General features: G+C 46.7%; 1 protein-coding gene and 1 long non-coding RNA gene across 2 annotated transcripts; both read left to right on the top strand.

Annotated features, from left to right (window-relative positions):
• The first annotated feature begins 6,148 nt into the window (after positions 1-6,148).
• Positions 6,149-6,706, top strand: LOC121834017. Its single transcript, XR_006077005.1, has 3 exons — positions 6,149-6,304; positions 6,386-6,497; positions 6,587-6,706. It is a non-coding gene; the product is annotated as an uncharacterized LOC121834017 (long non-coding RNA).
• A 299-nt stretch (positions 6,707-7,005) lies between these two features.
• Positions 7,006-9,380, top strand: LOC115324846 (protein ALP1-like). Its single transcript, XM_042287739.1, has 6 exons — positions 7,006-7,080; positions 7,156-7,319; positions 7,488-7,696; positions 8,037-8,271; positions 8,545-8,641; positions 9,128-9,380. The coding sequence occupies exons 1-6, from the start codon at positions 7,018-7,020 to the stop codon at positions 9,137-9,139; spliced, it is 780 nt and encodes a 259-aa protein (XP_042143673.1). The 5' UTR covers positions 7,006-7,017; the 3' UTR covers positions 9,140-9,380.
• The last annotated feature ends 3,412 nt before the right edge of the window (positions 9,381-12,792 follow it).

Genomic DNA, 12,792 nt, shown 5'->3' with positions numbered 1-12,792 from the left:
GAAGCTCGAACTCGCTCGCGAGAGCTGCATTCGTCCATGTTGACAGAGTCGGCGCAACGACCGCGCCATAGAGTAATATACACAAGGTAAAGAGCGGACACTGCCATAGGCCCCAGCGGCCCAGATAGACCAGTGACAGGGAGCGCTCCTAGCGGGCGGTATTAAGTATAATCTGATTCCGTTTCCGGTCAAGTTAGTTTCGGTTTCGGTTTGGGCATTTTTGCTCCGCTTCTCCGGTACCCTTCTCTCTCTCTCTTTCCTCCCCGTCCCGCTCGGCTCTCGGGAGTTCCTTGACTCCCCAAGCCCCTGTTTTTTTTAGCATTCTTTTTTTTTTTAATATTGACGCACTTTTACTTTATTTTTTACGATGGAGTTCTTGCAAAATGTGTCAAATAATATTTCAACTTACTTCACAAAGCAGAAGTGTATATATATATTTTTTTTCTATTGTAAAGCATTCAAGTTACACAATCGCCGCATTGACTCCTGGCTGGTGGAGCATTTTGGAGCCAACAACAGTAAGTGGTTCCAACACATTTTATTGGACCACATTCATGCATACATGATTTACTTCAGAAGCTCCGTATGTTTTATACAAAAGAGATCGACACTCACAAAAATAAATGAATATGCAGGACTTCGGCATATCGTACACTTCGTAATAGATTCTGAGCGGAACCAAGTTAACAAAACCTTTCCACGGAGAACATGCTGTATGATACATTCACTTTCACGCCGACTCGGGTACGGGAAGTAAGTGCAAAAATAAATAGGTCATCGCTATCATTACCAGTCATAAGAGTATAATAACAGTGCGATGGACACGCCGGATAGTACAAATTCCCGATTTCCAGCAAATATAAAAAACACCAATTTGCATAGCCTCAAACTCACTGCGGGCGAGCCATTACCAAACAATGAGAACTCTATTCGAAATCTGACAAGATTCAACGCCCCTAAACATTCCCCGAAATTGTTCAGAAAATAAATATGGCTTCAGAAAAAAACGGCTAAAAAACTCTGGACAGTGGATACAAAAGTGGATACATTTTCTTTCAAATACTTTTAGCCTCTATACACTATTTTCTATCGAAATTTTGTAGAAAGTGGACAAATATTTCTGTTGGGGAGCCGTGATACACATTCGCTGGCAAAAGGGGAAACAAATATTTGGAGAGCAAGCTGCACCGCCCACTTAATAAGCACTTTTTGTTTTTGGTTTGGCAACCGCCCCTTTTTAATACAATATTAACAGTTAAACCTGTCTCGTTCTTACTAGCCACTGAAGAGTGCAACCGAACTTTGTAAACAGTGAGAAAGTGCAGGCGAGCTGGTAATCAATCGACATCTTGTAAACCCTGAGATGGGGAACGATAAAAAAAAAAAACGGACGAACACAACAAAATCTTCTTGTTGTGTTCGTCCGTTTTTGTTGTTGTGTGATTTTGTTGTGTTCGTCCGTTTTTTTATCGTTCCCCATCTCAGGGTTTACAAGATGTCGAACTTTGTCCAAATTTCGGTTAAGAAATCAAACATGTCAACACAAGCGTATTCTGCAAAACAAGTTTAAAAACCCTTTGTGGTACTACTCTGGGCAAAGGCTAAAACCACCCAGACCTCAAAGTGTGCTATACAAGGTGGCACATACTCCTCGAACATGTGTCACACTCTCTATTATGGGAAGAAAGTGATTTCCTAGTTGCTGAATGAAATGAAAGGCAGCCTGTGGTGGTACTTCTAAGTTCCCGAAGAATTTTCCAGGCACGTGGTATGCTTTAGGAACAAGACAGTACTGGTGAGGCCTGGTCAAGTTATTAGACTCATCCGATAGCAGCTGAGAACAGCCACAGCTGTAAGTTGTCTGTTCAAGCAAAAGCTTGATCAAATAGCCCCAAACGTAATAAAAAAGTGGACGAGTCATCAATTATGTTAGACCTGATGTCTGATGCCAGCTCAGAAATATCCTCTAGTGGCGGGAAGTTATCAATTGGAAGACATTCCACAATGTCTGAAATCAAACTTCCATGGTGCGAAGATATTTGTAACTCCTTTAGGAGGTCAGCCTTGTTATCCTCTACGTTTTCATTGTCCGACAGCTTGAACAGTTTCTTTATTCAGAGATGTTTTAGTCCTGAGTTGAACTGATGCACCTTTGGGTTTGTGTTGCAGCCCAGCATCTGTCGTATATAGCTCCAAAAACGTTCTCAAGTGTGTCTAGCTGCAGGCGTCGTGTAAGTAAGAAATCAAAGTCATGGCTGCTTGAAAGCTCATCCCAAAGCATGAGGACACTTTTTATAGTAACTTGCCACCCAATGATGACTTATGGCTGCCTCCTACTTTGGAACTGCCATGCTGAAATCCATCCGAGTTATTGGTGGAGAAAATCAAGTATTTGAGATTCTCCCTTCAGAAAGGCATGAGGCAACTTCTGCCATGTCTTCTTGAATTTTTTAGCTATTTAGACAATCAAAAAGTATGCACATCCTATCACAAAAATAGGCTGTAGCCATGGCTGTCTCAGAAAGTTCCTTGGCATAAACAAGGGATATGATTGCAAGAAAGAGTGAGGCACTCAGTACCTGTGGGGCACAATTTCCTTCCATGTTACATAAAGGTCCTTGAAAAAGTGTGTCTCTCGAGTTTCGGAGCCAATTGCAAGCTCATCTCATGGATAGAACAATAAATTTCAACAATAGAAGACCACTCAACGACCTAATTTCCAATGCAAAGTTTGTGGGCTTGGAGATTGCTCTTGGTTGTTTTGGGAAGGTGCGGAACATCAAAGACAAAGTAAACCTGTTCGTTGTCAACTTCAAAAAATGGCTTATGACCACACACACCAAGCTTACGTTTGAAGCTCCCTAACCACAGACTTTACTGTGAAGCCAACAGTCTTAAAGGGGCGAAGCACTGATATTTGTATTTTGCGCAAATACCGCTTAAAACAAATCCCTGGCGTTATTGATCTGTGAAATACCCGTTCGTTTTCACCATACGCAATCGAAGTCGCAGAAAAAAATATAAAAAAAAAAACGAGCAGAGTTCATCCCCTCAACTCGCAGCTAGAACAAGCGGCGCCGTGATCTGGCGCCGATTATATGCCGGCCAATGTTGATCATAGCCATGCGCTGGGGTTGGCAAGGCACAGGACACGCGCTGAGTTCCAGACATTGTTATGGTTCGGCTGTTGTCGTCATTGCAGCGATTGGACACAGGACACTACCCGAATGTTTATCGAGCTATCCATTATCACGAGCCCAAATCGAGTGTCCACGCCATGCTCGGGTCCAATCTATGAGCCGTATTCAAATATCGTCACTGGGCGGTAATGCTACCGCCCAGCTACGTCATCAGGTTTTTCGAAGGAGAGATTGAATGAAAACACTCGGTTTTGTCCTCGAAATTACAGCGCAACAAAGGAGTTTCTTGGTCAGTGGCGTTGCGTGCGAGTATCCTTGAGCCCCACTAGTCCCAGTAAGCTTGTGTAAAGTGAAAAACATTCTAATTGAATATCGTTGCACCGCCCCTTAAAGCTTCCGAATGAGAGAAATGAGGAGGCTGCGTTAAACAGAAGACGTTATTGAAGTGTGCACAGCAGTGTATGCAAGGGGCTAAACGCACCTCCTGGAAATTTCAGACAGCATAACAACCAAGGCTCTATCTGCAATGTCGAGGTTCGTTCAACACCGTCATCTGTAAACCCATGGACAACGTCGTGTGCAGGGTCGTAAGTTAAATTCTTTTTTAAAACAATCTCATCGAAAATCAACATGCACATACGTTCAAGTGCAGCCAGACAGCCCGGCAGAAACAACAGCGCGAGAAGCTCGAACCGATCGGCTCCACGAATTCACGCCGAGCATGCGAGCACGCGGGCGGTCATGCATCACCTTGATTGATGCAAAGTCGACCGAACATGATGCAGCAGAAAGCACAGATGGAAGGCACGCACGGCACAGACGAACGACGCAGGGACGAGCAGAGGCCATGCAGAATGATGCAGAGGTGACGGCGTGCAGGCAGGCAGGCCATGGCAGGCGCCATTCATCACGTGGTTTTTGTGACGCATTTGATTTAAACTATTTAGTCGTTTTAAGTACTTTAAACAATTTTAAAGCATTGTCATTTAAAATATAAATACTTTTCACACAAAGAGTTTTAATTAATTTTAACCAAATTAGGGTGCCTGCATGTCTGTCTGTCTCAGGGTGAAGACATCCATTGTTGCCCTGAATGTGCCAGCGCGTGACGCTCTCGCGCACTCGGTCCGTGGCTTGGGCGGTAAAATGGCCTCTCTGAATTAGCCAAGGCTACGCGCTCGAGCTGAGTGACACCGGATTGCGCGCGCTTCAAATTGCATAAAAAAACGATTGGGCGGAAAAATGGCTGAGATGTCACCACTCAAGCAAAAGCGCGTGTGTATGAAGGCACTCTAAACCAAATTGTAGAAAAGCGCCACGTAGCGGAGGGTATGAAACGCACTATCTGGGCCGCGAATCGGTTCCTGTGTCCTCTCTTTACGTTTACTATATTACTCTATGACCGCGCCACCGCGCTGCTATAACCCACCACGATAACCAGAGTCTCGATCTCCTAAATACTACCGATACCGACTATTCACACTTGACGTCACTCCCTACGTCACCTCCGTTTTCGGAGGCCCAGAAACGAGACTGGAGATGGTTTAGTTTCGGTTTCTTTACTTCTTTCATCGGCACATAAATACGCGTCATAAATGTCTACAAAAAATTGGGCGGCATGCTATGTTCCCAAGAAGCATTAAAACACCACTTAAAAAAATTAAATAAAATCGTCTTCATTGTCCCTCGGAGATGCACCACGGGACAAAACCAACGTAACTGAAACTGAGTTGGCGACAAGACGACAGCGGCCATACACGCCATTCGTACAGATCAGGAAAAACAGCAACGTCGCTACAATAAGAAGCGGTGCAGCGCTTCGACCTTTGAGCCCGGAGACATCGTCGTGGTGGAGAGAGAATCACTTCCTATATAGGACATTCAAGAAAGCTTTTAAAAAGGTTTTAAGGTCCCTACGTAGTAACGGAGAAGCTTCCAAATGACACATATCGTATAGAGGACATTCCGGGCCGATCACTTAGCGTTTCTACACGTCTACGGCCCCGATTGACAAGATGAAGCGTTACTATGCCTTCGACTTAGACAACGAACCCGATCATAACGACTGCGAAGACGAAGAAGACAATTGAGGCAATTTTTCATAGGATAGCCGAGTGTTAGCATCCTGCTGAGCACGAGAGCGCAGAGAGAGACGAGGACGACGGTGAGCACCTGCGAAACATGCAACGATACGAACGTTAAAAGCTCTGTACATATAAAATGCTTTCTACCTTTTGACAACTGCGTATTTGACGACTAACACAAGGGCATATTTTTTCACGCGCTCACGCTTAGCTACTCATAAGGTAAGGCAAAGAATAGTGGTCAGTGACTCTGTTTATTCAAAATAGCACTGGGTGGCAAAATATTTGCAAATGTTACGTAGTCGAACACATTTCCCCACTTTCCGAGCCGTCGATATGTGCCCGCACGTCGTGATATTTCACTAATTCCTTTTCTTCAAAATTAGAAAATGATAGTTCCGACGTTCAGTTTTAGTTAACTACGAAAAAACATTCCATTTCTATTATATGGTGAGACATACGGAGGCGTAATCAAATAAAAACACAGCCTTACCAATGCTGCCTCAGCGCGCCGCTAACGTGTATAAGTGCCGCAGCGCCATCTACTTTTTCCCTGGCGAAGTGCCACGCCTGAGCCGGCGCGCTCGCCACACTTCTCCTTGTAGCCACTGTACCCGGGGTCCCGAGTGAAAGATCGCAAAAGAGAGCGACAGAACACGAGAGAAAGAAAGCAACGTTGCCAGCTGAAGGACGGCAGTCGCAATGGTGAACGCGAAGAGTGAAAACTCTCAGCAATATAAACAGTGATAATTTAACGTTGTAAACTAAATTATGAGCTATTTTAACGCATCATCACGAACCAGCGCAAGTAGACAGTTAAGGGCCACGCACACTAGCGAGAAAACGCGCGCGGCGCGCCGATCGCGGGAAAACGCGTCCCGCATCCTGAAGACCACACTAGATAGAGTTCTGCCGCCGCGAATGTCACCTGACAGCACAGGAGGCCTCGCGCACTCTTGAAGCATCCGAGCGAGCGCATGATTTCCCGCAATATCTCGAGGATCCTCGAGGCAATCGAGCGGGCGAGGGACGCTTTTGCTCGCCGAAGATCGAGTCCACACCGTGATCGAGTCATGACAGGTACAGATGAGCTCGTAATTACGGTCAACACAATCATTCTTGTGTGCTCACTACTTCTCCGTCGTCGGCGCTTCCAAAAAGCCAAGAAACGTAGATGGTGGGTTCGACCAAGCTTGCGCTACCGAAATCTGGAAGGACAGGCCAGTGCTTTGCTGCCTCGCCTGCGCGCCACAGACGAAATTTACTTTCGAGAGTGAGTAACTACAACCATTCTCTACCTTAAAAGTGTTCACCATATACAATGGTAAACGGATGTTTTTTTTATCGCTTTTTGGTCTCCAGCTTCCTGCGAATGGCACCCAGCACATTTGATTCCTTGCTGGAACTCATCCGTCCAGCGATCGAACGTAAGGTGACGCCGTTCCGCGACCCGATATCAGCACACGACCGGCTTGTTATCACCGTCAGGTAAAGGGGGGGGGGGGGGGGGGGAAAGGGGGGGGGGGGATTGGCATTACGACGTCAGCATATCGCTATCTTGATGTTATAATGAATCTTCCGAGTGAGCAAGCAGGTCTTGCGGAGAATTAAAAGCAACTGCGAGGTGCGCTAAGCGAGCGTTGTAAGAAAAAAAAACGCGCGTATTACCAAGACACCTCTTCTTTTGTGATTCCAGATTCCTTGCAAATGGCGACACATTCCGTAGTTCGTCTTTTAATTTTTTGGTGGGCCAATCAACAGCGGCTGGGATTGTGAAGGAAACATGCGCTGCAATGTGGAACATTCTGCAGCCCATCTACGTGAAATTTCCACAGGGGCCAACCGAATGGAAAAAGGTTAGGGACGGTACCTGTTAGGTCACACTATGCCATGCTCACTTCCCACTTTTTTTGTGACCACCATTATTTTAGATTGCAGCAGAGATAGATTTACTCTGGAATTTTCCTAATTGTATTGGTTGCATTGATGGAAAACATGTCAACATTGAGTGCCCCAGCAACTCAGGTGCAAGAAACCTGAACTATAAGAAGACATTTAGTACAGTTCTTATGGCAGTATGTGATGCACGCTACAGGTAGGATTCATTTGATCAATTATTTAAATAAGTGTTTTTAATAGCATGGCATCTTGGTTATGAGTGCAAAGAAAGCTACCACTACTAAGAAAACGAGGATACTAAAATTTTGTACTTTATATTGCATCATATTGAATGTATCGACTTCTACCTGCTGTTTTATTTCAGCTTCACGTATGTTGACATCGGTCATTATGGCGGAGAGAGTGATGGAGGGGTTTTTTCAAGGACGCCACTTTTCGGGGTTCTAGCTGACAGCGGATATGGCATCCCTCCTCCTGCAAATGTGGGCTCTGCAGGCCTGATCCCCTACTTAATGGTCGGGGATGAGGCGTTTCCGCTGAAGCCCTTTCTCATGAGGCCATATCCTGGGCGCGGCAAGTCTTGCTATTGATTTTCGTATAGTATAGCTTACATTATTTATTTGTAAAAAAAGAAAACAGCATTGTGCTTTCTTTTTATTTAAAAATTATTGCATACTCATTTCGCACGTCATGAAATTAGTTATTTATGGAAATGTACTTTGCAGGAAATGCCATTATTTTATTCTGTTAGCAGATGCATTCGTCTGTGCAGAATCTGTCGGTTTTAACCGGAAAACACGAGCGCGCAGCCTGCCAGAATTGGCACACTATTGCTCGATAGTCAGCTTAATCAGAGACAATGTTACGCATGCGGTGGTTAATACTGACGTCTCAATTTTGCATATTTCTTCAGAGCTCCAAAGTTGCAGAAACAGGGAACCTGACCGGGAAGAGTACCTGAAAATGGCCACCTTTAATTACCGGCTGAGCCGTGCGAGACGGCTCATAGAGAATGCGTTTGGGATCATGGCCAGCAGGTGGCGAATTCTACGAAGAGCATTTCGAGCCTCGGAAGAAACAACAGAAAATATTGTGAAGGCGTGCGTGGCTTTGCACAACTTTCTGCTCAAGAATTCTGCCATGTCAAGGTCAGCGTACAATCCTCCGGGTTATGTGGACAGCGAGGACTGGCAGGGAAATCTCACACATGGGTCATGGAGAAATGACGACAGGGGGCTGCCGTTGAGGGACATGGCGGGCCTGGGGTCCCACTCTCCCGGGTAATTATTCCAGCAGATGGGCCGCGGGGATAAAAAAGTGATATTTAGGTTTGCAATTTCCTACTTGCGTGCATTACCGAAAATGCTATGCCTGCTGACTTTTCATTCCATTGACAGACATTGTGTAATCTTGTACTTCAGGACTGCTTTGGAAGTACGGGACCGACTGGCCACATACTTCCTCAACGAGGGAAAGGTCCCGTGGCAAGAAAGAATCGTAACTCGAGCGGGACAGCAGGTAATGACCGATCATCAAAGTAACTAATTTTTCAACGAAATATTGATGTCTTCTCTGAAGGATGCGAACATCAAGTATAGAAAGTGTACACGATTAAATTTGTAAGTAACGTGCTTCCTTAATTTGTAGTATAGATCTGCAAGACCAAAGTCTTAGATAAATAACACGAACAATGACGTTTCGGTTGAGCATTCATTCCAACATCTTCATCTCAGCCTCATACAGCAGTTGGTTGATCTTATGCATTACCTCACATCTTAGCTTTTGTGAAAGCAATGCCAGTTTGGATTCAATCCATTGTGCCCCCGCCGTACAGTCGTTTTTAATGACAGGCGTGTCGGCCTTGTGCGAGATGGCGTTCAATGTTGCCGAGCAGCTGTGGAGGACGCTCTGCACAGAGTCCTCGAAGCTATCCTGGCCCCGTTGATTCTTTTTTCTGCAAAACAGTCCAAACGTTGATTTTCACGCAATAGTATTTTTTAATAGGAAACAACGTAAGTACCGGGATGATGGCACTTGGTCAGCAGGCCTCTTGGCTGATCTGGGCAAACCAAAGGAAGCAAATCAGCCAGGACGTACAAGAATATTGAAGACATGATTTTCTTACCGTGAAGGACCTACATCGGCTCCCGTGCCTGGGTGTTCATAGATGCTGCAAAATAAAGGCAGACTGTGAATTTGTGCTTCAGTATTGTAAGAGGAGTATGCAGTGCACCTTGCAGCACCAATAAAGGATTGAGACCGCACACCTTGGGCTGTTTTCCTCCGATAGCAAGAGAGCAGGGCCATTGGAGTACCTGGATTATTTATTGCAGATGTGCGGCGTTTCACTCATGGCACAGGCCATGCCACAGGAAAGAGGTTACGACAAAGCAATATAAAGTATGCTTACATTGCTTCAAAAACAACCCTAGCAGGGCTCAGGGGACAGCTGTGCGTAGAAATTTGGTTAAAGTTAGTACCACATTTTGTTGTGCTCTGACCACAGGTAATTTAAACATGAGTGGTGTCTACCTTTCTGCGTGGTCAAGACTTGCTGCACTCGAACTGGATGTGCAGGGCTGCTCTGTGTCCCTGCATAACAGTAGCTATAAGCCTTGCTTAACAAAAACGCTGGGGCAGTGAAATGCGTAAGTTTATAAAGGAGTTTTCTAGGGTAAAACGTAGCAGACAGGAAAAGAAAAATACAGCATCATACCTATCTTCCTCAACCGGCAAGTTTGTGGCGGTCCTTAATAAAACCAAAAATGTACCCTCTCAAATTAGACGCAATCATTTCACATGCTCACATGAGCACCATAGTTACAGATTACCTTTCAGCGTAGTGCGGCGTGTTCTTAGGAACGTCGTTGATCACGTCAAATAAAACCCACTTTGTTTTTACTTTTCCAACATTTCCGCTGGAGCCGCTCCTCGGTTTTTGCACACCGGAAACAATCTTCAACCAGCGGTCCCTGACATTCTTAAATTTGGCCGCGGCTGCTTCTCCTGCACGGTATATGCCTCCATTAGAAATTTAGAAACGGTTTACTGCATTGTTGAGACAAAACTGGGCAAAGCAAGCCCGAGAAGCTTGCTGTGCCCGCAAAAGAGAGTCGATGCACGGCTGTCATAACTAAGCTAGGCGCCTAGATGTCCTTCTGTTTAGGGTGATGCCATCGTTTGTAGTACCCGATGCCGACAGCACGAGCTCACAGGGAAAACACAAAGAAATCTCCGGTAACAAAAAGTCGCCGTAGCACAGTCAGCGCCACGAGCGCGTGCAGAGACACGTCCTTTCACGCGCTTGAAAACAAAAAAATACAAACGAGCGTTCGGAACAAAATGGCCAGATGTCATCACCCCAAGCGAAGCGCACATGAAGGCCCCCTAATCTCAGGGGCGGATTTAGAGGGGGGGTCCGGATGTCCTGATCCCCCTCTTGATTTCTGCATGTGTAAAATTTAGGGCATGAAACGAGGGAAAGGGGGAGGGGTTTCCTAAACAAATGGTACGTTGACCAACACCTGACCCCCCTCCCCCCCCCCCCCCCCCCCCCTTAGGAAATTCCTGCATCCGCCCCTGCCTGAACCAGCTTCATATCAGCTGCTGAGCCCAACAGACACCTGTGCTTATTTCTTCGAAAGTTACTTCGGAACCCATTACGGGAACCCGTGCGCTAACATCACGGAGTCGGCGCGAGAGGCGTTCACACAACTCGAGTAGGTCGCAAAATAACTCACCGGTGAGACCGAAATCCTCGCCGATAATCGCCCATCGGTTCAGCTTCTCCGCTTTTTCCTTGAACTCCGGGTGTTTTTTATCGTATAGAAACGGGTACATCCGTACCGTTTCGATAAAGCGCTCCATCGTCCTCGTGTTGTTTTCTAGGCTCATGGCGGAAAGATTGTTCGCTGGCTCGCCTGGGCTCGCCACTACTCGGCGGCTCAACTTTCTCGCGAAAGCGTTGCCATGGCATCGCACGTGACTGGATGTGACGCCTCTGATTGGCGCGTCTGCGCCAGCGGCAAGCGGCATACCGAGCGGCAGGAAAATCTTCCCGCTCAACCGATTTTGCGGAACGCGTTTTCAACGCGATCGGCGCGCCGAGCGCGTTTTCTCGCTAGTGTGGGTGGCCCTTTGGTCAAAATCCAAACACACAAAAAAATACACTCACACAGCGCTGAACTATCAACTGAATTGTATTTCAAACTTCCTCTTCTTCGACCCCAAGGAATAGGTTGTCAAGGAAGAAAAGGGGAGACAAGGCAAATGGGGGAAGGCAAAAGAAAAAGAAAAGCAAAACAGATGAATAGAAGACAAAGAAAAGGAAAATAAAGGAGAATAATACTAATGCACCAGAGTCCAAGAGTTACAAAAAATACAAAAATAATTACAAAATTAATCACGCACAGGTATAAACCAGGTGATATGCCGGCCTACTGTCGACTACACTCTCGGCGTAAATAGTTTGAGTGATGCAAAATGTCCAAGAGTTACAGAAATTAGTTGTTAAATAATATAAGATGTAAACAAAAATCAGTGGTTATACTGGCTTACCGTGTACATTTTCGGGACGCATCATGCGAAACACTTCCATCGAGGGGCTAGTCCCGGTCGGCGGATCATTGTCCTTGAGAAACTCGTACACGTCGATGGGCACGTCCCCGCTCGAAAACTCCTTTCCCGTGGTGGAATAGACGAGTTTCCCGTAAAGTCTAAACACGACGTCCGCGTCGTAGTCGTGCTTCCTCAGGAGCTCGGCTGCCACCAGTTCTCGCCACAAGTGCTTGCCCACCCAGGTGTTGCGGCGCGCGCAATCGCACGCAGCACAACCTCGGAGGCCTCGTTCCCGGCCGATACTCTGCCTTCGCGCCTCTCCAGAAAACCAAACACGTCCGCGTGCTTGTCCAAGAGCCGCTCGGCTATCGCGGTAGTCTTTTCGATCACGGTGGTCCACAGATCCATGTCGTGAAACACCGACCCGTAATCCAAATTGCCTTTTGAAGAAGAAGTTTCTCTAAATACGGAGCTCATTGCGTCTTCTTCCGTTTCGGCGTCGCACACGAGCTCGAACAGTTTCACCGCCGCGTCTCCGTGTGCGAGTTTGGCCGCGAGGCTCGGATGGACGCGCTCGCTCCAGTCTGTTCCCGGGATCCGTTCGCGAGGCATCCGCCTGACTCTCTTGATCAGGCCGGCCCAATCCAGCCTGTAGTTTTCAAACGTGGACACCGCCTCACGGTATCGCTCGAACAGCCCTAACAACCTACGCTCGTCCTTCCGCAACTCGTTTATAAATTCGATCACGGTAGGGTTCAGTTCGCAAACCACGCCCTCGGCCAGCACGGTGGCCATGAGTTTAACGTCGATCCAATCGTTTCGGTAATTGAAGGCCCGAGAATGAGAGGTCATCATGGTGTCGTACTCTTCTTTCGAATAATACTCGCGCATCCGCCGAAAAAACCACTCGCAGACGGTGGACCGCTTCGCGAATGTCTTGGCCGCTTCCACGACCCTGACGAGAAAGTACTCGTCCAGGTCGGGGTGATCGTCCACGTAATTCAAGAGCGGAACGTTGGACCGAGCGTCCTTCAGGGTCTTCTCCATTATTTCGCACACCAGGGCGGCCAGCTCGTGGTTGCCCGCCGCCAACAGAGCGTACTTGCGAAGAA

This window comes from Ixodes scapularis, unplaced genomic scaffold (genome assembly GCF_016920785.2).
Source record: "Ixodes scapularis isolate PalLabHiFi unplaced genomic scaffold, ASM1692078v2 ptg000247l_1___fragment_3__unscaffolded, whole genome shotgun sequence".
Classification (NCBI taxonomy): Eukaryota; Metazoa; Arthropoda; class Arachnida; order Ixodida; family Ixodidae; genus Ixodes; species Ixodes scapularis.
The sequence above is the reverse complement of the archived record's forward strand: the minus strand, read 5'-3'. Positions and strand labels throughout refer to the sequence as shown.

Excerpts from the sequence above, each read along its gene's own strand:
- LOC115324846 (XM_042287739.1), top strand. The coding sequence starts at position 7,018 with ATGTGGAACATTCTGCAGCCCATCTACGTGAAATTTCCACAGGGGCCA. Across the intron at positions 7,320-7,487 it reads GTATGTGATGCACGCTACAG|CTTCACGTATGTTGACATCG; the intron begins GTAGGATTCATT and ends GTTTTATTTCAG. Across the intron at positions 8,272-8,544 it reads AAGAATTCTGCCATGTCAAG|GACTGCTTTGGAAGTACGGG; the intron begins GTCAGCGTACAA and ends CTTGTACTTCAG.